This window comes from Arabidopsis thaliana, chromosome 3 (assembly GCF_000001735.4).
Source record: "Arabidopsis thaliana chromosome 3, partial sequence".
In the NCBI taxonomy this organism is placed as follows: domain Eukaryota; kingdom Viridiplantae; phylum Streptophyta; class Magnoliopsida; order Brassicales; family Brassicaceae; genus Arabidopsis; species Arabidopsis thaliana.
In genome coordinates, this window is record NC_003074.8 from 22,112,956 (window position 1) to 22,133,619 (window position 20,664).

General features: G+C 34.5%; 5 protein-coding genes, 1 non-coding gene and 1 pseudogene across 9 annotated transcripts; 2 read left to right on the forward strand and 5 right to left on the reverse strand.

Moving 5' to 3' along the window:
* Window positions 1–895: 895 nt before the first annotated feature.
* AT3G59860 lies at window positions 896–1,953 on the reverse strand (annotated as a pseudogene; the record flags this gene model as incomplete). Its single annotated transcript has 1 exon — window positions 896–1,953.
* A 1,200-nt stretch (window positions 1,954–3,153) lies between these two features.
* AT3G59870 (uncharacterized protein) lies at window positions 3,154–5,343 on the reverse strand. Its single transcript, NM_115850.4, has 6 exons — window positions 4,897–5,343; window positions 4,333–4,536; window positions 4,128–4,244; window positions 3,886–4,035; window positions 3,678–3,736; window positions 3,154–3,541 (listed from the first exon to the last, which is right to left on the reverse strand). The coding sequence occupies exons 1-6, from the start codon at window positions 5,095–5,097 to the stop codon at window positions 3,406–3,408; spliced, it is 867 nt and encodes a 288-aa protein (NP_191546.1). The 5' UTR covers window positions 5,098–5,343; the 3' UTR covers window positions 3,154–3,405.
* A 2,577-nt stretch (window positions 5,344–7,920) lies between these two features.
* AT3G59880 (uncharacterized protein) lies at window positions 7,921–9,002 on the forward strand. The gene has a single exon (NM_115851.3). The coding sequence runs from the start codon at window positions 8,114–8,116 to the stop codon at window positions 8,489–8,491; it is 378 nt and encodes a 125-aa protein (NP_191547.2). The 5' UTR covers window positions 7,921–8,113; the 3' UTR covers window positions 8,492–9,002.
* Window positions 9,003–9,804: 802 nt separating this feature from the next.
* Window positions 9,805–9,981, reverse strand: MIR827. The gene has a single exon (NR_141707.1). It is a non-coding gene; the product is annotated as a microRNA ath-MIR827 precursor (primary transcript).
* Window positions 9,982–11,026: 1,045 nt separating this feature from the next.
* On the reverse strand, window positions 11,027–13,675 carry AT3G59890 (Dihydrodipicolinate reductase, bacterial/plant). 2 transcript variants are annotated; one of them, NM_115852.4, is made up of 9 exons: window positions 13,523–13,675; window positions 13,199–13,418; window positions 12,741–12,978; window positions 12,428–12,561; window positions 12,266–12,340; window positions 12,090–12,191; window positions 11,891–12,000; window positions 11,692–11,779; window positions 11,027–11,610 (listed from the first exon to the last, which is right to left on the reverse strand). In NM_115852.4, exons 1-9 carry the CDS (start codon window positions 13,534–13,536, stop codon window positions 11,542–11,544), a joined length of 1,050 nt encoding a protein of 349 aa, NP_567088.1. In that variant the 5' UTR covers window positions 13,537–13,675; the 3' UTR covers window positions 11,027–11,541. The 2 variants fall into 2 exon arrangements, with proteins under 2 accessions (NP_567088.1, NP_974464.1); NM_202735.1 differs by having other exon boundaries at window positions 11,243–11,610; window positions 13,199–13,529.
* A 2,874-nt stretch (window positions 13,676–16,549) lies between these two features.
* ARGOS (auxin-regulated gene involved in organ size) lies at window positions 16,550–17,517 on the forward strand. The gene has a single exon (NM_115853.5). It carries the CDS (start codon window positions 17,086–17,088, stop codon window positions 17,476–17,478), a length of 393 nt encoding a protein of 130 aa, NP_191549.2. The 5' UTR covers window positions 16,550–17,085; the 3' UTR covers window positions 17,479–17,517.
* Window positions 17,518–17,527: 10 nt separating this feature from the next.
* Window positions 17,528–20,649, reverse strand: AT3G59910 (Ankyrin repeat family protein). Of its 2 annotated transcripts, NM_115854.5 has the most exons (4): window positions 20,566–20,649; window positions 19,474–20,363; window positions 18,702–19,134; window positions 17,528–18,621 (listed from the first exon to the last, which is right to left on the reverse strand). In NM_115854.5, exons 2-4 carry the CDS (start codon window positions 20,076–20,078, stop codon window positions 17,824–17,826), a joined length of 1,836 nt encoding a protein of 611 aa, NP_191550.1. In that variant the 5' UTR covers window positions 20,079–20,363; window positions 20,566–20,649; the 3' UTR covers window positions 17,528–17,823. The 2 variants fall into 2 exon arrangements, with proteins under 2 accessions (NP_191550.1, NP_001327032.1); NM_001340005.1 differs by lacking the exon at window positions 20,566–20,649 and having other exon boundaries at window positions 19,474–20,564.
* Between the last annotated feature and the right edge of the window lie 15 nt (window positions 20,650–20,664).

Here is a 20,664-nt window from a genome sequence, read left to right on the forward strand (position 1 = left end):
TGAAAAAAAAATTGTTCTCATGATTTGGTAAAGTGAGATGTGGTTTTCACCGTTTGTCTTTTGAATGGTTTTTGGACCAAAATATTTTTAATGGGATCAACCAAACCTCACACCAGTTGGTTTTGGTTTAGTTTCTATGGTTCAGTTTTGAAAAAAAAGAAAAAAAAACTGAAATGAAGAAAGCGAAGAAGAAGAAAAAGAGGAAGAGAAAGAGATGGAGAGATTTGAAAGAGAAGTAGAGAGAAGTTCAAACTTCATTATCTACTTCTTCATATTTCGACATCTCTCCATTGAACTCTAAAATTGAGGAAGAAATTTCTTGTTTTCAGAGATGAACAAAATGCAAAAAAAAATCACAGATTCAAACAATTTAGCTTTTTAAACTAAAGATACTCTATATTTACAAGATTTATATATAAATAGTAATTAAAACGTATAAAAAAATGAGATTTTGAGAAAACTGCTAAAGATGACCGCAAAATTAGGTTTGCAGAAAAGGATACACAGGTTAAAAATGACTGGAAAATTATAATTATACCCTTCATTAAATTTCTTCTGTGTACGTATATTCAATTTACAGTGTACGTACACAAAATTATTTAGTCGAATGTATATGGTACAATTTCTAATAACTAAAGCTATTTTATTACGTATTCTTATATCTCAATAATCTCCATACATACATAATAATTAAATAGAAATAGATGGTGAAATAATATTTGTTCCTCATATTGAAAGTTATGTACGTATATGTGTAATAATGTACGTATATTTTTGTTGATAAATTAATGTATGTACATGTGTAATAATATACGTACATCTTTGTTTGTAAATTAAATTACTAAGAAAATTTTATTGATACAATATTAAACCAATATTGACAGTGGGCGAGATATATTCTAAGACGTTCATACGATGTGATTTTGAAACATTCTGAATTCTTGACGACTTGAGCAGTCAAATGTCATAGACAAGTATCATCAACGCATATCATCACCAATCTTGTAGGATATGACCTAGGTTGCTTATAGCAAAAAAATTGTTTGATTGCGAGATAAGACATTGTTTGTTGTATGACTTTTCTGTTCTTAAAAACACTCTCCAATCTATATTGTACGTACATTGGTACAAACCATGTTGACAAATACTTCTTGGAGTCACAACTGGTGTACGGTCACCCGGGTGAGAAATGTTATCTCCGCCAGGTACACACTGACTTGTCTACGTACACTCTGCCAACAGAAGACTGAATTCCCTTGGATGTTGAACAGTCAGCTGTGTGAGAATGACGTTCTCCTCAACATTCCCTATTCCATATTCTTCTACAATTTCATCGTTCCACTTGTTGTAATCATAATCTTCGCCACTACTTTCACTACCATCAATAGTAGGATCGATGGTACTTCCCCCATAGATCCATCGTCACCCTGATAATCATCATACCCATCACCATCTTCGTTGTCCTCTCATCTTCATCCTCATCTGTTTTATCGTCTTCAATGTCGTCTTGCTAATCTACGGTCTCATTATTTTCATCAACATTAAAACACTATCACACACACAGTCACTTTCAGCATCGTCACCATGAGTCCTAGAGACATTATTTCCGAGTGTATTGACGGTTGTAATGAAAGAGACAAACAAGTTGAGAGAAGGATACCCACCACGAATAAAAAAAATCGTATCCCACCCTCACTTGACTGTCAATGTAGACAGGAGGGCGTTTAGTATCTACATAACTAACATCACTCCCGGTATCCAGTAACTAATCATGGGATTGATCTCTATGGACTTCAAACTGAAAGTCTCGCTTAGTGTACATACAAATTCCGTGTACGTCATGTTTTCCTTAACACGTACACAACGACCAAACATGTCTTCCTCTGGTTCAAATTTCCATTTTTCTTCTTTGCATCTCCACTCACCGACCATAGTAAATACGAGATTATCCATTACCCAACTGTATCATAAATTCAGGAGAAACCCAATAAATGCAACTGAAAATATGATTATATCGACAAAAACAAATAGAATTTCGTTATACACACTTATAAACATAAATATCTATACATTTACCATTTTCAACCAACAAAATTAGAAATAAAAAAATTCTGGATTTTTTTATAAAAAACAAAATTGATTTCGAACACAATGAAGATCATAGTGTATTATAACAAAACAAATCTTTAAAACTTCATTACTTACACGATAATGCTTGTCTTGGCCCCAAATTTCGTAAATAAACAAGATCAACACATCTTCAACATCAATGTACGTTCGCAATTAATGTTTGTTTATGGGTTCATCTTTAACTCAACAATTATTATCAATAATTTTATAATATTATAACATGTAATGATGATTTTGCATTAATTGTGACAAGAGTCACGTTTAAACTTTTTGAGCCATTAAATGTTGATGTCATTTAGTTTTTAAAGGAAAAAATCTCCCTTCTAGCTGTACAGCCGCACTTCTCAAAGTGAAACAAAAATATCTCCAACTAAACCGGAACAGTGTACCTAACTAAACCGTACATTCAATAGTTTCTCAACTGTAGCAGCAAGGGTAAAATGGTCAAATTTCAGCTGAAAAGACAAAACGTGAAAACCACATTTGACTTAGCCAATCCCTGAAAATAAAACATGGTCAAAGGGTGTGGCCTGCAAATTACCCTAAAAAGAAACTAATATTTAGGATAGTTTTTTTAGTCAAATACTTAATCAGAAACTTTACTATAAAATTTACATTACGATATGAAAACAAATGAGCAAATGATAGGATACAATTGCTTTTTCTAAAACCAAATTGGATTTGATATGTATAATCAACAAAAGTATTGACCAAAATTTAGGCAACTGTTATTTGGTAGTTAAAAACTTAAAGTATACCCTAGTCTATATGTTTCGTTATTATTGTTTGTATTAAAAGACCTAGGAATATCTTCGTTTAGCTTCAATTAGAATGCGTTTCTTACGGCCAAAGAAATAAACCAAACAGGCGCGGCCCATAAGATGATTAATCTCCACCGTCCAACTAACACATCTCAAGTATTCGTTTCTCACAGTTGCGCACAGACCACATCTACTACAGACTGGTTTACAATTTTATTGTCAAAATTAGTCTTAATACGAGTAATTTAGATTTTTTTTTTTTAATACTAGACGAGTTAACAGTGATAGAGAAGCCAGACAATGTAACGAAACTTATTAGCCACAAACCGTATTAAAAATGATCGAGAGATTCCCCTATAAAGCAAATAAAAAAATGAAAGACCAAAGAATAGGTTGTGCATGTGTAAACGACGATTCCTAATTACAATGGAACTTGTCTTTCTCCGAAGAGGAAGATGAACAAAACACTAAGAAGACAAAGAAGAGTTTTTTGAAGTGGGAAACACTGAATCACTCAATCCAGGTAGAAGAGGGTAACAATCTTCCGGAGATTTCTAGCTTCTTGACATGTCTCCATGAGAAGCTTACTATCATGAAACGCAAAGCAAATGATTTGTTGCACTTGTGATATGATATCCATGTTACATAGCCTGCAAAACCAATCACCATTTTACTTACTTGGAGATACGTCTCAGAAAATTGATTCTACAATGTTTCACTATATCTCATAAGCCATCTTTTCTCGGTTTTGCTACCGTGTATGGTAAAGAGTGGTGAGTGACAAACCTGCTGGCTTCTAATAACGGTAAATGGTCGTTGTGAGGCTTTTCTATCACGTTTTGTACCTGTTGCAGACATTACAAAGGAGACTCAGTTGAACTATAGCATAGCCAAGAATGGATGATATTCAGATTTATAGCAGATAGAAGTGAACATTTCGATATTTAAGACAATGCAGTTGGAGTAAAAGAAAATCTTGAAACTAGTCTCTTACTTTTGACAGTAGTTCCTGGCTTTCAGGAGGTTGCTTTTTCAAACTTTGAGGTAAGATAACTGTAAGAAGCTCTGGTCTCTCTGCTCTAAGTGCACCTCTTATAACAGCTGCATTGGTTCCAGCTGCACCTGATGTGTAGATATGGTTTTTCTGCAAGATAAATCACAGGGGAGATGGTTATAAGATGTGGTGAACCAAACATATGGTTCAGAAATTGTAGCCTTGTAGGCAAAATGTCTTACAGTTATAACCATAGCATAGCTAAGAATCTGAATGAGCTCTTGATGCATGAAACCCATATTTCTAGTTCCAAAGAAGCCAATTGTTCTTGGTCCTTGTTGCTGTATAGCCAACAGTTCCTGCCAATTCGCATATGGTTACAACCTAAAAGACTGATAAAACATTTGGTCTTCCATCATCTAGGCAGTCAAATTTAGATTAACTTACTTGTATATAATCTACATCAGGGACTCGTTGTAGCTCCGACACAGCAAGTGAACCAGGTCCTTCAACGATAGCTTGAGCTTGTGTTGGAATCCGGAGTCCGGTGGTGGTGGTGTCTTCATCTGAGTCAAACCTACAAGTCACATTGTCCTCTTTGTTCACCCAACTATCCACGTCGTCTTGATCTCTCGTTTGTTCAGGAAAGCACTATACAGCATCACATAGAAACAGAGCCCCTGGGAGTAAATCATTAGTGAAAACCCAAATGCAATTCATAACACATAGATTATTGGTATGTTGTGAGCATTTAAGCTCGAAACAAAGAGGGCACACCACATCTTCGACAAATCAAAGCTGATGTTCTGAGAAAACTAAGCTTTTCATTCATTGACGATCAAAAGAGTGCATCGTCTTATTCAATGCAATGAATAACTATTTGAGTTCTTAAGAGAAGGTAATCAATTGGCCACATAATCAACCTATACCAATGGCTAACAAAGTCTTCAAAAAATCAATCTCGAATCAAAAAGCAGTAATAGAATAAGAAGGCGAGTGATCAGAAATTACCATGGGAATAGAGGGAGAGGAGGATCTGGATCGGCGTCGTCTAACAGAGAAAAGCTGAAACGATTGGGATTGAGAAGAACACGAAGTAGAGGAAGAGGAACGACGGCGATAGAAGTTAGGGTTATCCGATCGGAAAGGAGAAGGTAGCAATGAAGTTGTTGTAAGAGGCAACAAAAGCTTCAAAGGTAGAGCCGAACTCATCTCCACTACGACCACGTACGAGTTTCTTCACTTGAATTGGAAGATGATAATACAGAGAGAAAATTAAGATTCTTCGGGGGTTTGATTCTCTCTGGTGAAATTCGTCGGAATTATGAAGAAGAAGATAAACACAACGTTGAAATCGGAAGAGGAAGAAGAAGAAGCTAAAGGTGAGCTGAGATGATGGATATTATTATTTTACCAATAACCAGAGAATTAACAACAAAAGAAAATCAAATTTTCCGGTTTAGCTTTGAGAGGTTTGGTTCAGCTTATTAACCCGCACATTGATTAGTCAGCCCATTTATGAATATGTGGCAAATTTTTAAATCGAAAGCCCACAAAACACGGATTCATTTAAGTATCAATCGAACTAGGCCCACATCGGTCCGTTCTTATTCCCACAATGGCCCTTTTAATCAATTCATTAATTATAGTTAATATAATATCAATTATGAAATCTTGCAAACTAGGAGTATTAAATCACTACAAGTTGTTATTTATATTTTCGGTGGCTTTTAAATAGAACAACACAAAGGCAATAAAATACCTAAAAATTAATTCTACTATATTATTTGGGAAGTACATTTTAAATATAATCTTAATTTTTGTAAGTAATTATATATTAGAAATAAAAATTTAAAGAGTAAATTAATTTATATCTTTAAAGATTAAAAAGTCAAATACTAATTTAATTAATTAAATTAATTAAAAAACAAAATACATTATTAATTTCCAAAAATAATAGCCAATCAAAATCAACATATAAGATTTGATATCTAAATTTTAATTAATTTAATTTAATTAGAAAAACAAAATACATTATTAATTTCCAAAAAAGTAACCAATTAAAATCAATAAACTATATTTGGTATCTAAATTATCATATTAATTTTTTATTAATTATTATAGTTCACTTCTCATTCTATTTTTACGGAAAAATAATATCATCATTATAAAAAAAAATAGAGTTTTTTCGCATATGCCATAATTTGAATTTTTAAAAACGAACATAAACTGTTCAATACATGAAATAATATTATAACGGGTGAAAAATATATTTAAGAAAACTTTCTACTGAATAACGGGACATAAATTTGAAATATTTATACTCAATTTCATACATATTATATTGAAATTTTATAATCTTATATACTACAATAGTTAATAACATATTAGATGTGATTCAATTTTTAATACAAGCTGGAAAATCCTAGAATTGACGGGTTTAGATCGATATTAATACAAGATGGTATACTACATGTGAAACTCTTAAATTAACAATCAAACTACAAGTGTATAATCTTAAACACTAAACAATATAGATAATATCAACAAAACATTTACAACTCACAGTCTACTATACATTTAAAATCAAATAAAATAATATCATATATTTTTAAATTATCTTTACAATAAAAGTTTTTAGTTTAACTAAAATATAAGCCTAACTGCGGTATACTGCAGATTAATCTGTAGATTATAAGACTTATTAGATCTAAAGACGGGTCATCAAAGATTTCCTAAACTGAAGCAAAATATACTGAATATTCAAATATATATTTGTTACCAAATTATAAACAAATAAGTCAATTTAATATTTTATATATGAAATCAATTAAATATTAATCACAAAAAATTAGCACAAAAAAAAAGTATTCAACAATTAAAAATTTATCAAATCTCTGTGTTATATAAGTTTTGATACTATATTTGAATAAAATGTAATATACCTTTTTAATTTGTATTCTTTAACTAATTTAAGCTAACTAATATATTTGCTAATCTTATATCTACCAAAACCGACTATCGTTTCTTATCTCTATAGTATTTTTGCAAGACTTTTTTAGTGGATTTGGATAAAAATGCATTCGAGTCATATGGTACATTCCTCTATTAAATAAATATGGTGCACTCCTATGTTATTAGCTAAAATGTTTAGATTATAATTCAGAGTCATATCATTAATAAAACTAATATTAATAAAATAAATGACTTTTTGGCAAGACGGATTTGGAGGGACGGATTTTTGAATCAACATTAATAAAAAAATATATTAATCCACCGTTTCAATATGGGTTAAATCTTTAATTTATTATTTTTTAAGACCACTAATATTAAACATATCAAATCATCCTAATTTAGAAAAAATTATATAGAACCAAAAATGTTATGTGGTATGTATAATGTTAATATATATATAATTAAACTATAAAATATAAATGTATTAGAGAATGATACAATTTGCAAAACTTTTATATATAAAAAATAATTATAAAATTATAAAAATTACTACTTTAGAAAAAAATCATGGGACGGATAATGAAATTACAGAACGTGTTTTATTTTGGAATTGGGTTATATGGTGGATGTATTTGAATCAATATTTATAAAATTTTAAAATATTATTAATATGTTGTTTTAATAGGGGTCAAAACTTTAGTTTTTTTAACAATTGTCTCATGAATTCGTGGTATAGCGTTACTTAATAACAATTATAAACTGTAAAATATAAATATTTTGTAAAAGTAAAATTTGCAAATTTTAATATATATTACTTTTAAAAATAAATCGTCCCGCGATATACCGCGGGTTAAAATCTAGTTTCAGTTAAATTATAAAATACAAGAAAGTACTAACACATACGCCTAGACGTAAATTCAACCATTAGTGATATTAGCCAAACAAAAAGAATATTTATGAATCAGTTATATTGAAAAAGAAGAGAAAATGAAAACCTTTTTTTTTTGTCAACAAGTCAACAACCCTTTCTTTCTAAAGAAAGATAGACAAATGAAATAAATAGAAGGTATGTATTGAGTAAATCACCAAACCACTACCAAAACCATAAACCTCCCAACTTCCCCACACAACACATAATAAGTTAATAACCTTTCTTCTTCTTCTTCTTCTCTTGTTTTTGGTTTTACTATTTTTCTTCTTTCTTCAACGATAACACACATAAAACATAACCACAGAAAAAAAGGAGCAACCAAAAAAAAAAAAAAAAGAATCAATGGATGGTTTGATTCCAATGGCGTTTAAGGCTATGAGGAAAAACAGGACCCGAAAGCGTTACGAGTGTCTCTCTTCCTCCGCCGGCACGACTAAAGACTCCTACGACGATTCCGACTTCTTCCCCTTCGCCGCTAAATCCGATCACTCCGTTGTATCTCGACCTTCGTCGTCTTTTGATCATATAGAGATGAATAACGTTGATGTTCAACAACGTCACCACCGTGGATGGTCAGTGGGAGATTTCTCATCCATGTCTTGTCGGGAAGGAAAAAGATCTGGTGTCGACGGCGGAGATATCGGTTTTTCTCCGTCGCGGCGAGGACAACTTGTGAGGAATAGAAGCCATAGATTGTTCTCTTGTGTCTCAGGTGAATGATTTGTCCATATATCCAACAAGCTTAAATCTCAGCTCAATAAAAAAAAATTTGCATCTTTTTTTGTGTTAATGTTGATTTTTCATTACGAGAGTTTAAAGTTGTCTGGGGAAAAAACGCAATTTTGTGTACTTTTGGCCGTTTGGGTGATATTTCGATATTGCTGTGTAAAGTTTTGGGGTCTTAGTAAGACAGTTCTAATTATTTGGGGCTCAAAAGATAAAAAGAAAACTTTATAAGTTCCAAAAGTCTTCACCTAATTCAGTCGACGACGATGCGCTGAAACGTTTTACAGGGTGTTGTAGTTTGAAACTGTTTTAAAACTAATATTGTCCAAATGAAGTAGATGGAAGAGGAGTTTTTTGATCTTGAGGTTCATATAAAAAAGAAGAAAATCTTTGCAGTTGTTTATTTCTGACAAAATCCTCTTAACTACAGTATGTATTATTGTCTATGTATCATGCAAATTTAAAAGGTTTTAAATTTGAGTGAAAAAATGAAACTATTTTTGTTTTTAGGGATATAGAGAGTAGAAACATCCAAAATAGAGGGTTTCTCATTTGTAGAAGTTGAAGTCATAGACAACTCGACCGGTCCAAGGGGTGCTAATAGGGACACTCAAGGGGTCATAATGGGGACAATCGACCTAGTCAGTAGTCATAGTCCCAATGGCCCCGAAGATATAACAAGCACTAATGAATTTTGATGATTTAATGTGAAAAGGCTGAAACTTTGGTCTGAATCTTTTTTTATAAATCATGCATGAAAACAACCCCTCTATGGAACCGCGTACAAATAAATGCTATGGAAGTCAACAACTATATAGATCAAAGAAGAAGCTAAACCAGAACAACTAAAGACTTGTTTCGTTGACTTTTTTGGTCCCATTTCTCCACAACCACAACTATGGTGTATGTAACTATCCTATTAGAGATTATGAGCATTTTAATAGACCAAGACTTGTCTATTTTCTTTACACATATCATAATCTTTATCTACACAATATCCATAAAAAAAATTTAAAAAAAACAAATTTCAATTGTAGACTTGCTTTAAACTTCAAGATTTACAAATCTATGGCTTAACAGATTCTTAATAATCCAATCCAGTGAGCTTCAGAGGTTCCAAATACAAGACCAAGATTCTTCTTCATCAGCTAAGCTGTGTAACGACTGCAGAAAAGAACAAAACCATGTCAGAGAAGTTAAAACTAAGAATCAAATCCCTAAGAAGCTTTTCGATTTGCCAGGTGATGCAAGTAATTAAATCTTGAGCTGCTTTGAGGACAGAAAAAAAGAACAAATATGGTTATAAAGATGCTAAAAACATGATCGAGATTCCAAGAAGCGATGCAAAACCACGAAAGAGTTTGTTGATGGTCATCTAAACCAATCGATCAACACAAGGATGATCAACATGTGTAGATATCAATCAACAAACACATTCAAGGGTTGCAAGAGAGAAAGAAAAAAACCTATAACGTTTCATGGAAGTTAAAGATGTACAAAAACAAGTTTAAGGTTGTGCAAGTACAAACAAGAACATGAATCCAGACAAGAATATTCTATGGATATTCTTAAGCATATGCTTTGGAATAAAGCCTTTTTTTCTTAGTTAGCTTATTCTGAATTGACAGGATTCCTACTGGCTAGCATGATGATATGGGATGTAGGAATAGACAACAAGTATCGTAAATTTGAGTAAAATCTGAATGGTGAAGAGTAAAGAAATCTTTGAATATAGTCTGTAGATAACTTCTTCATCATCAGAGAGTAACACCTCTCCCTATATGCCAAAAGCAGAGTAAACACTCAACATGTGGTTTCATAGCCTGTTCCTTCAATAGATGATCCAATAGATGATCTTAATTAAAACTCATCAACAGAACAAATAAAAGGAAATCTTTAAGTGACCGTTACTGGTGATTACAGAAAAAAAGGAAATCTTAATGTGACCGTAATTAATTGTGATTGTCAGTTTTCCTTTTATTTTTGGACCTCTCTTTGCTTATAAATAAAGACTCTCTCAACCCTAATTCTTATTCTTCCTTGTGACAGAATCAAAGCTCTCTATTTCTCACTTCTTCTCTTCTCGAGCGAATGTCTTTATACAAAGACTGTGATTTTCCTTTTTCTTCTGACCATCTCACGCAGTCTCTCAACGCTTCTTCTAATTCTCCTTGACGGAGAAGAATCAAAACTCTCTATTTCTCGCTTCTTCTTCTTCTTCTTCTTCTTCTTCTTCTTCTTCTCGAGCGAAGTCTTTATACAGAGACTCTGTGAATTCCGATGATCCCAAGTAGACATTGATGAAGTAAAATCCGAGGATGCATGATGATCTCTGCATATATCATATCGTTTCATTGATTGAATGATGATCTCCATCAATCCTCTGTCTAAATCAAGATCGATTTACCAAATAAGCAACCAACGGGCTTAAACCTTAAAATCTCGTGATGCTTCATCAAGACATAACCTAAGCCGTGCTCATCTCATCGAGCCTACAAAGAAACTTAATCCCAATTGCATGTAAGCATACTCTCCTAATTTTGACCTAGAGAAACCGGTTCTCTAACTCTCTAAGTAAGCCAAGACAGGGATCAGATGCTTACGCACACTGCTCGAAAGTCGAAACTCTCCCACTCCTCGGAGACTATGTCTAAAACCCTTGAGGTCAGATTTTGACAAAAAGGTATATCGTACTCTGAGAACTTGGAAGATTGGTTTCTGCATATTCAGCAATCTGGAAAACAGAATTAGGAATTGTGGAGGTAACAAAAGCTGAGTTTAACATAGTGAGGCTCTGTTTTTTCGATCAAAGCTAAAAGCTTCCTTCTCTTGAGATAAGATCCCGAAGAAAGACGACTATAATCGAAAAGAAATGACAATTTTCTCAGGAATTTTGCAAATCCGAAAAGAGAAACAGAGAAGCCATAAAAAGACAAAACCCTACAAAGAAATGAAGAACCAAAGCACATTTAACTTGGCATGACATTTTTTTATATAGAGTTTCATATACTCTTCTTTACTAGCCACTGCAGCTTGGGGTTTGTTCAACGCATGTTTCCCTCTCTCAAGACATCAATCATGTTATAGATCCTCTTCTCTGCTTTAGACCGGATCTACAATTCATGAAAGTGTTTTTTACCAGATCAGATTAAGAACCGCAATATCTTTTGAGACAGTTTCGAAGGATGTCTAACCTTTTTGGCAAGGAATAGCACTGCATCAACAGTACCCTCAGCATATATTGATCTTCCGCAAACATTGTGCTGGAACTCAAAGGACACACTACAAAACAAAACAGATGACATTGATGTTGCAGACAATGAGAACAAATCAGTTTCCAGCAATCAGAGAGGACTAAAACAGAATCATCGAAAGTTTAAAATCTTGCATTACGTTTTATCTGGTGATGTCAAGTGATAAAGATGGAAAGCATGACCCGAGACATGCTCCTCTGGAACACCCACCACCTCAATCTGCTGCTTAGGATCTCGAATTAATTGTATCTGATTTCAAAAGTACGCAAAAACGGTCTTACAGATGATGATCTTACTAGAGAACGATAGATCTAGAGAACAAAGTACGATATAAACACCTGGTCCATGTCGTAAGACACGCCTAATTTCTGAAAGCAAGAAATAACAGCTTTTGCAGTACCAGATGCATCCAATTTGCTAGCTTGATGAGACTCCATCACCTATAGAGATTACAGCCAATTAGCCGTAATATGATACAAGCACTTAAATGAATATCTCAAAGTAAAAGACGTACCTCTAAGGAATAACCAGCAAATGCACCAGGAAACTGCTCAGACATGATCTCCATTGCTGCAAGAAACGCAACAACCTAGTGGACAAAGAAAAGATATTATGGGTCACAAGGATGAGAGTTTACAGACATAATTTCTAGCTTGTATGACACACTGGTAAGTACCTGTTTACCCATCTGTGGAGAAATCACAGCATAAATCTTTGATTCCTCGACAGTTTTATACAATCTTGTCCTGTCTCCTCCAGTTGTTCCCATTACGAACGGAACTCCTACTTTGCCATACAGCTCTGCATTATCTACATTTTGCAAAACAACACACATTGGAAAGATTCTAAAGATGTGGTGTTGTCACATTCACATAAATCAGGATCATTTATAATAGTGAAAAAAATCAAATTTCAACACACATCTAATCATAATGATGTCATTAAATGAAATTTCTTCAGATTACAGGAATAGGAGTTGCTAGACTTACCATTTACTGCAGAGGGAATTGTGTAGTCCACAACAATTAGTTCAGGATACTTCTCAAACACTGAAGACAGCACCTTTTCTCTTTCAGTAGGACCATGCACAAGAATCTCCTTTCCACAGACCTCAACAGTCTGGCCAGCCTCTTCAACAGACCCAAATGATGTAGGAACAATATTCACTCCAGCAGAATCTGCCGCTTTGATGACAGCTTTCCCCATTTTACCACTGCATCCATTCACCTAAAGTATAAAGATTAAAAAGAGTGAACGAATGGCTTATAACTTGATCCTACAATTACACTCTAGCAAAGATCTATGTAACTTACCCTAAAATATTTCTGTTGCTAGAAAAAAAAAAAAAGGCAACAGCTTTCCATCTATAAATTTCCGGGAAAATCACAATCATCAATGGAAATGCTAAATGTCACAACTCAAGAGTGTTAGGGAAGTAATCAGATACCATGATCGATATGCCGTTACCAGGCGCAACGGAATTTCCAGCTTCCTCGAAAGTCTCCGACTTTCCCATTGACAATACCACCGGAAAACAGCGTTTCACATTGCCGATGAAACTAACACGGCCTTTGAAGCCGAGTGGAACCATTTGATTCGTTCTAGAAGAGAACGAGAAATGGGGATGTACAGGACGGTGGAGAAACACACTAGATGCCGCCATTAGCCTGTGATCAAATCCCAGACAAGAACAACAACAAAAATGACAACTTTAAAGATCAATTCATCAAACCAATGTCGGAAGAGAGTGAATCCAGTTTAGAAACTGTACCCATTCGCCGCCATTTTCGGTTTCCACTTGGTCCGAGATTGCTGTCGAGCAACGAAATTAGAATTTATGTTCAAACCTTGTCTGAAAAATTCGAACCGGCGAACGGTAGGGTTTTAGACATTTTCCCTTTACGTCAGATCCAAAGCTTCTGGTTAAGGTTGGGGTGTTTCAACCAAAACCGGAAAGGTTACTAAAATTGAAAACCGGAATTTCTCTTCATTTTAATGGTCAAACCGGAATTTCTATTTAATTAATTTATCAAACCGGAGTTTCTCTACTTTTTCCTTAATTAATGGTCAGAGTCCGGATTTCACTTTAATTAAGAGGTCATGAATCATCTTTTGTTTTTTTGACAACGAAAATGTACGGAAACATTGTTTTTGTTGGAGCTAGCTAAAAATATAAAATTGAATATGAACCATAAATTTGGTATATTAGGATCAATGCAATGAACCCAATGACCGACCTCAGGTAAGCAGCAGATACATTGTTTTTTTCTCGTCATTCGTTTAATTTCCCTTTCAATCTGTGATTTTTAATTAATTAAAGCTTGATAAAATGAAAAGGTTTAACCCATAAAAGTAAGTATACCTATTCTTGTCTTTGTCACTAAGACATACAAACTTATGATACTCTGAACCTAATCATACTCCTAAATTTTGGAAACCAAATTATGAACACTTTTCAATTAACTTGTTTCATGATAACATCACTCACGAAAACGACCATTAATCCTATTAGACCAACCACAATAAGAGATGCTTGTCGGGGAAAGAATTTCAAATAATTTGGGTTAAATTTCCACAATAACAAAATAATTTGTATCAAAGGGGATTAAAAAAAACAAAAAAAAAAACAACAAACAAAATAATTTGTAATCTTTTTTTTTAAGCAAACAAAAAAGGGGATTAAAGAGTCGTACGAGGAATATTAATTAGGCAAGTTGGTTTGGTCGAGACTCGAGAGATCATGCATTGAATCAAAGGCAAAGAGCCACGTGACGTTTACATGTGGTTCGATCCTCAGTGTCTCATCGATCGCCTTTCTCCTTACAAATCAACCAAATTATACTGTAGTAATCTTTTTCTCAAATTATACTGTAGTAATCTTTTTCTCAAATTATACTTAGTATAATAATGGAATAATATTTCACAAGATAATAATCGAATAATATTATCAAATCTAAAAAAGCTGACCAAAACAAAAATCTTTAAAATTCGCGAACGTTATGAAACTGAGCATATGGACCTTGTTATTGAGATTATTGTAATGCATCAAGTGTCTAAGAATTAGACCAAAACATATGTCTATGCATATTGACTGTCGAAAATCAATTAAATTAGAAGTAGGGTATATAAAACAAGAAGAAGCAATATTTAAACATGACTGACTTATTAGTAAGACAGAGGGAATAATATTATGATAATACTTTTTTTTCTTGAACTTTTTGATACAGGTCCACTGGACACCAATCTAAATGTGTGCGGTGTTCAAGGCAATAATCATGCATGGGTTGCCATATATACACACCTACATCTTAACTTTCCACCATTATTTACTCATCTAGTCTTCAATAAACAAATTCCATTACTAATTAAAAACGTACAAATAGAGATGTTTAATCGTAATACTGTATATCTATCCAAGAACAAACACACAAGTGAACTGAATTTTAAACTGATTAATTCTTTTGTTTCCAAAGAACTTAAAAGGAAGTACTTTTATTTAAATAAAAAATAAATCTTAAACCGCACCAAATAAGTTTTGGTTACTAGTGTATACATTCAGTGAACATTTTTATGAACCCATATTTTAGTAAAAGTATTCTCTTGATTGTAGAGACAAACACTAAACACAAATAAATTGATTTTTTTAGTTGAGCTTATGCTGAGAAGATCCATTTGACAATTTTCTTTCCTTTTTTTGGTCAACGATTCAAGGAGATCCATTTTCTCATCCCTAAATATACGATTTTCGTATCTGTAGAGTAGGAGTAGAAACTAGCGGATCTTTCGATATAAACATTCTAAATTATTAATTTAGGGTTTGTCATCCATGCAAAAAACTTTGTTGGTACACGTCAAATAGTTTAATATCTGAAGCTGCAGTCTTCGTATATTGTTAATTTGGCCTAATTAAAGTAATGCTGCACAATTAATGTGGATAACTAGTGTTGTAGTATTGGTAATCTATCAATTCTCCCAAACTACTCATCGGCTTTTTTGTATCTAAAGGCCAGGAAAAAAACTAATAAAACCACTTGACGTTGTTTCTAAAGGAAATGGCCTATATGTTTCTCAATTCATTGAACCATGAATTATATTTATGGGATTAACTATATTTATATATTAAAAGTAACAAGTGATTTCCGACTGAGTTACTAGCGAAGTCTATTTGCTTTAATTCATCATTCTGTGAGAATTCATCCTCTGGCGATATAAACATCTTGGCTTTATTAAAAACCATCCTCTCATCAAGACTTCACATGCAAAGCGTGTTGTCACGTTACTATGTCCGATCTCCATATACACGTAAATATATAAAAATAGCATCGTGAATTAATTTGAAAAACATTCCTAGCTATTTAACTTGGCTTTATATATAGAAATATGAGAGCATATACATATATTGGCCCAACATTTCCTGGTAGAACAAGCGCATTCACCATATGAAGTGCTTCGAGAAGAACAACACTATGGGTCCTTATTTATCCATAAACATCGACAAAATTATTGGTAGGTACGTTAATAAAAATAATTTCCTCATCGCATCAAATATTTGATTATAAAATTTTAAAAATCAACCTGTATATTAATAACTGGATGATTCAAAATAAACTAGAAAATTATTTTCTTAAAAATTTATAGAATGGTAAAAAGATGGTTTTAAAACTCATTTATTTAAATACTACTTACATATTCAGATCAGAGGAGATTGTAGCTTACGTCATATGTTATATAAGTAAAAGAAATGGTAGAAAAAGTAAGAGAAAAGAAGACCAGGGGAGAAGAACCTTGTGATTGTGGAGGAAGACTAGGCCACACGAAATTCAAATCTTTCAAATTCAGCAACTTGCTTCTCCTCACATTTGTCAGCCCCTTTATATAATAAACGTTCCTCTTTTTCGTCTTTTCAACATATCAGAAAATCCCTAAATTCACTGAACCCTCTTCTCTCTCTTTCTCCCCCCATATCTTCTGATTCTCCTCCAACTCCTTTATTAATAAATTCTCCTCTTTCATTGCTACTTGTCTTCCTCATTTCCCTACTAGTACTTGTTTCACACAGTTTCTTGATCCAACCAAAACCAATACACAAAGCTTCTCAAACTCCTTCACCTCAAAGCTTCTTCCTTTACATCTGAATCGTTGAGTTAACTCGGATTTGTTCTGCATCCTCTGTTTCTGAATCGTGGGCCATCCTTATTTTGTCTCGAATTCTTCACCAATTGCTTCGATCAAGCTGCATTGGTTAACCAGTTGCCCTAAAGATCAGATCTTTGAGCAAAATTTTGTCACTGATCTTCTAAATCCAAACCAGACACAGCAAAACAACCTCTGTAGATGATTCGAGAAATCTCAAACTTACAAAAAGATATTATAAACATTCAAGACAGTTATTCGAACAACCGAGTCATGGACGTCGGAAGAAACAACCGGAAAAACATGAGCTTTCGAAGTTCGCCGGAGAAAAGCAAGCAAGAGTTACGGCGGAGTTTCTCGGCGCAGAAAAGGATGATGATCCCGGCGAATTATTTCAGTTTAGAGTCTCTGTTCCTATTGGTTGGTCTAACGGCATCTCTGTTAATACTTCCGTTAGTTTTGCCGCCGTTACCTCCGCCTCCGTTTATGCTGCTATTGGTTCCCATTGGGATTATGGTTTTACTCGTCGTTCTTGCCTTCATGCCTTCTTCTCATTCTAATGCTAATACAGATGTAACTTGCAATTTCATGTAAATCTGAAATTTATTATATGATGATCTTAATTAATCTTAGGGTTCTTAATCCAATGAAATTGATATACAATATAAATGTAAGTTATAAATATTACATTAAATTATCATAATATATATATGTGAGAATACTTCAACGCACAATAAGAGAAATGGAGGAGAAGAGACTGACATAATATAGAAGCATCATAAGAAGAAATTATACAAAAAAAAAAAAAAAACCTCACTTCGTCATCTCAAACCCAAATCCCAATATCCGTTAATTTAAATCGTAGTATTTATTTGCTTATTTTCAACTATTCGTAGAAATTAGAAAACCAGTGAAGCCCAAAAGCAGAATCCATTTGTTTCAATCGAAAATGGCGGTAAGGTGATGCTCCAAAACCGCCATAAGGTTACGAGTCTGGCTTACTTCCACAACTGCAACAGCACAGCCTTGAAGCTGTCTCACTGCTTCTACAAGCTGTCCTCTTAGCCTCTGAGACAGTAACCGACCGTCCGCTTTCATGCACTCTCTGTACAGCGGCATGTACGCTATTGCTACTCTTAGCGGTGCAGGAAGGTCTCTTAAGGATATCGCTGACTCCCCTTTTTTCAAAACTCTCATGAAATTCATGAAATCGTCATGGCTTTCTCTCATTCCTTTCTCAAAAGCTGACTCCGACCAGTGTTCTTGGAGAAACGATTTTAGATCTGAAGGAACGGATTCGTCTTCTGATGACCTTGCGATGCTGTCTGCCACTGAGTATGTAGCCGTGGAATCTCCTAAGAAGTCTGATTTGAGAAGAAACTCTACTCCTTGGAGAGACCCTCCGCTTCTTTCTCCTGCTGCTTTGAGGATTTCGATGCTGAGAGCGGTTAAGACAGGTGGTGGAACACGAGGGAGGAGATAAGCAGCTACCTCGACTTGGCAACTTGAAGTGGCCGCTGTTAGAGCCAAGCAAAGCTCCATGTCACGGCAACCTCTTTTCACAAACCATTGAACAACTTGCATGCAACCTCTCTCTGCTGCTCTCATTAAGGGACCCAAGAAGGCAATGGCATTACCTTCTTCCACTAGGCACTTCATTGTTCCGATTTTACAATAATGCGAGGCAAAACCAAGAGCTAAGTCCACATCAACATCTAAGCTGTTCCTTTGGGCAATCTGCTCCAGGAAATACAATATTTGAGCACGAAAAGAGACCTTCTATAAGTCTAGAAGCAATCAAAAGAATGGAAGCTTACCTGCAATAAGACGCGGACAAGTTCTGTACTACCAAAACGTGAAGCTTCAAGGAAACATTGGTTCACATTATCTGCGCCACCTTCAACAAGCATACCGAGCAGTCCCTGTATAACAGTAGCTGACATCCCAGATGCCCAGCCAGGATCAAACGAGTTGGAGAACAGAGTGAGCGGGAAACAAGCTGCATCAAAGGCCTCAGTGAAGTCTCTTCCTGAGAGATGGTTTCCTGCTAGATCTAAGAACATCTTGAAAGCAGAAAGTTGTAGTTCAATTTCAGCAGCCGAATTTTGGCTAACTCTATCCTTTGCCCCCTGGCATCGGGAGTGGAAACCTATACATTTGAGAGCCCATTCAGTGAACTTCTGAACTTTGGCACCAGCCTCTGCTTTTAGAATCTCATCCCCGTTGCACTCTTGGAGACGCTCATGCAACCTATACATCATGTACAAACCAAATATGAACTCACATGTTAAACAAACTGATTTAAAGTTTTCTTAAGCGGAATTGTTTTGTCTATGACATTTAGTAACATCAGCGCCCACAAATACTAGCAGTGTCATTTGATTATCCTGACAACCAATTACATACAGATATAACCAAACACTATAACCAGTAAGGAAAAATTTGTGCAGCTACAAATATACCTAAGGTTCCCGTGAGTGAAGCAAAATAAAAAGAAACAGGGAAAAATAGAAACAGCCAACCAGTCTAAGCACCCCAAATCTGCTTTAGAATTATACTTAAAGAGAAATTAAAAGATTGCATGATTACCTTTGAGCCATAACAGTTACTGTATCAGAAAGACTCATTGTCCGGCTCTGGCAAGCAGAGACACAAGAAGCGAGAAACGAAGTCCTAAGAGTAGCTCTAGTAAAGTCATGAGCACCATGACATATGATCTTCTTAATCAATCCGGTGATCCCCTGAAACTCAGGCTTTGTACTCAAGAACCAAACTGAATCTAGACCAACACACAACAAATCATTTAAAGTCTGAGGATCAGCCAACTGAATCAATCTCTCAGCAAGTTCCCAATCCAGTGAGGTAACAGCGCCTTGGAAGAGCCGTCCCAACTCAATTCTTTCTTGCCTATTAAGCTTTTTCTGCTGCTCAATATTTTCCTTCTCAACGAGATCATCATCCCCTTTAAAATTTAGTTTCTTAGCACTACAACCACAGCATTCTCCCGAATTAGTTCCAGCTGAATCCTTTCCTATTAAAGGTGCCTCTCTCGAAAAAACCACTTTACTCCCCTCGCCTCCTTCAAATTTCTGAGATGAAGCAATGGTTTCAGTTTTCATCTCGGAACAGAAAGGCTCATCAGGGTACATCTGATCACTTAAATTAATGGTATCACACACACCTTCTTTCTCCATCCTTGTCAAGTCTGTGACTTTCCAAATCAAACTAAAAAAAGAAGCACACAAAGCTTATTCATCCAAAAGCTATCCGCACAACAGACCACACACTAAACAAAGTATATAGCAAATCCAATCCTTGCATCATCGAAATCTACAAAACCAAAGGCCAAAACTCAAAACCCGGAACTGATCCCTATCAAAATCCACCAACACAGTTCATTCTAATCAGCGTAAATCCTCGATGCCTTCTCTTAAACGCACTATCTCTTGACCATGGGCATAGGAAATCAACAACAAACCCTAAAAATGAAACAATAAATCATCATCATCAGCAAACGGAAATCTATCAATTCGATTAACAGTGAACACGAAATCGGACACCCGATCAGAAAAAAACGAATCGAGCATCAGAAAAGAGCGAAGAACAACGAAATTAGCGTTATACAAAAGAAGCAGCACATGAACCATAGAAGAGAAAAAGAGAGAGAGAAAATGGTGAAACCTGGACAAGAGTTCCATTGAGACAGAGAGAGAGAAAGAGAAAGAGAGGCTGAGAAAAACCCTGTGCATCGGGTTCTGTTTTTTTATTTTTATTTGACAA

Excerpts from the sequence above, each read along its gene's own strand:
- AT3G59870 (NM_115850.4), bottom strand. The coding sequence starts at position 5,097 with ATGAGTTCGGCTCTACCTTTGAAGCTTTTGTTGCCTCTTACAACAACT. Across the intron at positions 4,537-4,896 it reads CCTCTCCCTCTATTCCCATG|TGCTTTCCTGAACAAACGAG; the intron begins GTAATTTCTGAT and ends GATGCTGTATAG. Across the intron at positions 4,036-4,127 it reads GCTATGCTATGGTTATAACT|AAAAACCATATCTACACATC; the intron begins GTAAGACATTTT and ends TTTATCTTGCAG.
- AT3G59880 (NM_115851.3), top strand. The coding sequence starts at position 8,114 with ATGGATGGTTTGATTCCAATGGCGTTTAAGGCTATGAGGAAAAACAGG.
- AT3G59890 (NM_115852.4), bottom strand. Across the intron at positions 11,780-11,890 it reads TTGACATCACCAGATAAAAC|TGTGTCCTTTGAGTTCCAGC; the intron begins GTAATGCAAGAT and ends TTTGTTTTGTAG. Across the intron at positions 11,611-11,691 it reads TGCTATTCCTTGCCAAAAAG|ATCCGGTCTAAAGCAGAGAA; the intron begins GTTAGACATCCT and ends CATGAATTGTAG.
- ARGOS (NM_115853.5), top strand. The coding sequence starts at position 17,086 with ATGATTCGAGAAATCTCAAACTTACAAAAAGATATTATAAACATTCAA.
- AT3G59910 (NM_115854.5), bottom strand. The coding sequence starts at position 20,078 with ATGGAGAAAGAAGGTGTGTGTGATACCATTAATTTAAGTGATCAGATG. Across the intron at positions 19,135-19,473 it reads GTAACTGTTATGGCTCAAAG|GTTGCATGAGCGTCTCCAAG; the intron begins GTAATCATGCAA and ends CATGATGTATAG. Across the intron at positions 18,622-18,701 it reads TTGTCCGCGTCTTATTGCAG|ATTGCCCAAAGGAACAGCTT; the intron begins GTAAGCTTCCAT and ends TTCCTGGAGCAG.